Source organism: Mizuhopecten yessoensis, unplaced genomic scaffold, assembly GCF_002113885.1.
Source record: "Mizuhopecten yessoensis strain PY_sf001 unplaced genomic scaffold, ASM211388v2 scaffold4033, whole genome shotgun sequence".
Lineage (NCBI taxonomy): Eukaryota > Metazoa > Mollusca > Bivalvia > Pectinida > Pectinidae > Mizuhopecten > Mizuhopecten yessoensis.
Window position 1 is genome coordinate 1,177,535 of NW_018405342.1, and position 3,838 is coordinate 1,181,372.

General features: G+C 36.1%; 1 protein-coding gene across 1 annotated transcript; it reads right to left on the reverse strand.

Moving 5' to 3' along the window:
* Positions 1-2,369: 2,369 nt before the first annotated feature.
* Positions 2,370-3,620, reverse strand: LOC110448463 (neuronal acetylcholine receptor subunit alpha-6-like). Its single transcript, XM_021494727.1, has one exon. The coding sequence runs from the start codon at positions 3,618-3,620 to the stop codon at positions 2,370-2,372; it is 1,251 nt and encodes a 416-aa protein (XP_021350402.1).
* Between the last annotated feature and the right edge of the window lie 218 nt (positions 3,621-3,838).

Genomic DNA, 3,838 nt, shown 5'->3' on the forward strand with positions numbered 1-3,838 from the left:
TACAATATGTTAAAAATACCAATCCACTGCACAATACCACAGTTAAACCCATCTTAGAGACAAAGGCGACAAACAGTACGCCGTATTGAGCCCATCTGATTGCTTATTACTCGACACAGGAGGAATTTACCCCTTAGTAAATTATGCAAGTTATACAATCACCTCGCCATGTAGCATGCATGTCGATAAACTAAGTATTAAGTTATACAATACATACAATTTACAATAATTAACACTATTCTATATAACAAACAGATACCAGAACACAATGAAAAATGCAAATTGAAGACTGTCGATGTCTACTGGTCGATTGAAATGAGGTAAACGTTACAATGTTTATAAAGACTGAGCAAGATTCGTCAGAAAATACCAGGTAAATGACATTGTAGCGGCCAATACTAGATGGTTACAATTCTGTATCAACACATGGAAATATCACGTCGCAGAAAAATACGCTGTTTATTTGTGCGAAATGAAAGTCGATGTATTCAATAAAAGTGAGTCGTTTTTTTGTTGTCATTACCCTAGTTCTCGATTTGAGGACGTGATATTATTTAGATTTGACCTAGATTTACATTGCGGGGTCATTGATGAAGCAGAATATGCTTTACCTTCCAGAACACATAGTCTTACTCTCCTAGTTCATCTTTAATGGTCTCTGTGTAATTCTTTCTCTAACAAGTTCGATAATAACCTTTATCCGACTGTACTTTACACAGTATGCCCGTTTTTTTTTATCAATTTCTGAAACGGTGTCCGCTCGATATCTCGAGTTATTTTAACAATCTAGCTGCACACTTCATGACAAGGTTGATTACCATAAAATCTTGGACATTCCCGATACCCATCATTATCCGACTACAATTTACAGAATTATGCACCTTTAAACAATTGCTGAAACAGTGTCCGGTTGATTCCTCAAGTAAATTTCTACGGAATTGCGATTACCGTAATTATCCTACTTTAATTTACTGGGTTATGCCCCTTAAATATGTTGCTGAAACAGTGTCCGCTCAATATCTCAAATTATTTTCTACGGATGAACTTTAAACTTCATGAGAATGTCTATTACCAGGAAAGATTGGAGAAGTTTGATAACCACCGTTATGCGACAGTAATTAACGGCGTTATAACTCCTGAATCAGTATTTCCTCTTGGTTTCATCAATGCATTACTTCATGCATTCTAAGATATTTTAATGCACTCATTGATCTACCAGGTGTCTTGAATTGTTTCTCATTTAACATCAATTACTCACAAATTATGGGTTTTGTTATCACTTACGTATTCCATAGTTTTAATGTATAAGACTATTTTCGAAATCGCGATTCTCAAAACACAAGCAATATATATATTTACATTCTTGTTGTTATATAGCGAAAAGCTTTGTATTATGGAAAGTTAAAAAAAACCGGCTCTCGTTAATAAATGATAAAGAGTATCAAAAAAATAAAACTATGTTATTATTATCGTCACTGTTGTGAAATATTTGGTCAAGTTTTATGAAAAGAAGGATTCGATAAAAGCCACACGCTGAGATGTATTTACACTATTCTGCAATGAAAATTGAACGTGTGAAAATAGAAATAAAAAGTGTGGAACTCAGTACCTTTACACTTCCAAGCCCACATTTCACCTTTGTAGCCATCGGAAACTTGTAAATGAACAACAAAATGAGAGTCCAATTTAAGGGCATGACATGAAAATAATAAGAAACACTGGGAGCTTCATAACGCGAATGATGACATTACTATAACCAAGATAAACTCCTATGTCTTGCTTCATCTTTAATAGGTAGGGCAGATAATCACTAATTAAAAACCTCTGAATGAGTACTGATAACTAAAAAGGCTCTCGGGTAGTGTAGCAATGGTGACTTGGGTTTTGTTAAGGAGAGACTGGAGTAGCATTACTAGGAAAATCGAAGTTAACTATCGTGAATTGTAAAAAGTCATAAAATCAGTTTTACAGAAATACATTTTTATATTGGTAACATAATTGGCACAGAAAAAAAGCGAAAACGCAGTCTTGGGCAACGATTCCCACTGTGTTTAACCTTATTTGAACTTCTGCGCACTATGACGTAGCAATACATGACCAGCTGTGCGATGTAGACTATCCATGTGTTGCTATTTCTGATCGAAACTTAGTTTTTAAGAGGACATCTTATTTCAAAATCAGATAACACTAGCCCGAATTGGTTGGCAACACCAAAATTGATACAAATGGTTAGTTACAAATACTCTCGTCAATGTATTTAACATTTGAATGTCTCTTATGTATCAGTATGAATTTCTCTGTGGCCAAAAATAGAATAACAAAAATAACAACTTTTTATAATTACGTATTTCCCCCAAAGTTTAAAATAATCATTGTGATGACAGTCTCTCACAGAAAACAGCATTTGTTACAACGATGAGAGTCATGAAGAAGATAATGCAGAAGTTATCGAAATCATTTGCTATTTTCTGCCACGTAAGATACTCATCTGGTTCTGGAAGAATTTCCTCAAGTTCAGGAACAGTTCTGAAGTTGCTTTCTTGCTTGCCAGAGTCTGGACTATGTTCTGTTGTAGGTTTTATCGACGTGACCTGCTTGCTTAGCTTGCAGCATTGGCTTCCTAAACAAACCCGATCCATTATTCGAGAAAAAAGCTTCAGATAAACTGGAATCGACTTATCAGGCATCATCCAGTAAAATCGAAGCCCATAAATGGTGAAGATCATCATAAGTATGCTGACCATCAACTGTGAGAAGAGGAAGTAGCACAAAGTCGCGATTTGAGGTCTTGACGATTGAGGAAGAGAGTCTGATAATATTGTCATGAACACTGCGACTGACAGGAGCAGGGTTATGGAAAATCCTATTCTCTCTCCAGATTCTGCAGGAAGGACAAAAACGAAAATGTTGATGACACAAAGAAAACAAACCGGGAGTATGGTATTGACGACGATATATTCTGGTAATCGTTTTAACTTAATGTTGACGGACAACACTGTTGTAGCGATACCTGGGTCGATTGTTGTAGTCACTGTGATATCCTTGACGTCCCATGAAGGATTACCAGCTGAAAAATTACGCTCAAAAGTGGTATCTGCACCGACTTTGTCAAACGTAACTTCAAAGGGATACGAATTCCACGTTATCATTTGTATACTACAGGTTTGTGAATCCACGGGGTAATAAGTGACGTCAGCGTCGCAATAAATTTCAAATGTGTCTCCAGTCACCCACATCAAAGCTCCGTTGTATTTTACTCGAATACTGACTCCATCCTTAATAAGAAATTGAACACCAAAGTATGCATTGGCTATGGCTATATCTGGTTTCCATAGCAATTCCTGAGGAACCAATGTACTTGAAATATTACCGTTTGCATATGGGTCCCACATGAGACGTTCATCAATCCATTCGATTATGAAAGCGCCCAGTATTGAAAGTTTGCTGTCTATTTCTTGAAATCTGTTCAGTCCTACAAATTTAAATTGACATTTCACCATGGTTGGGTAACTATAGTCTAATCCAGGCCGGACATTTTTCTCATAATTAAAAAGCAGACTTCTGTAAAGCTGTGTGCCCACAGAAGAGTTATTGCCCGTAGCAAGTGTTGACAGTAGCATGACGAATAGGGTTGGTATACAAATGTCCATCATGATTAATTATGGTAGATACTTCTGTACAAAACCATGATAGTAAATATTTAAGTGCACTGCTGTCTACTTGGTATAACTGTGTAGTGTTCTAAATACTTTGTTGAAATAGTATACACCTTTCGAACATATGCATTTGTTCTTCTCTTGCTGTCTCACTCTAGATCTGATTCCTTCTTTGTATAACT

Bases quoted from the DNA above. Each gene is read 5' to 3' on its own strand.
- LOC110448463 (XM_021494727.1), bottom strand. From the start codon at position 3,620: ATGCTACTGTCAACACTTGCTACGGGCAATAACTCTTCTGTGGGCACA.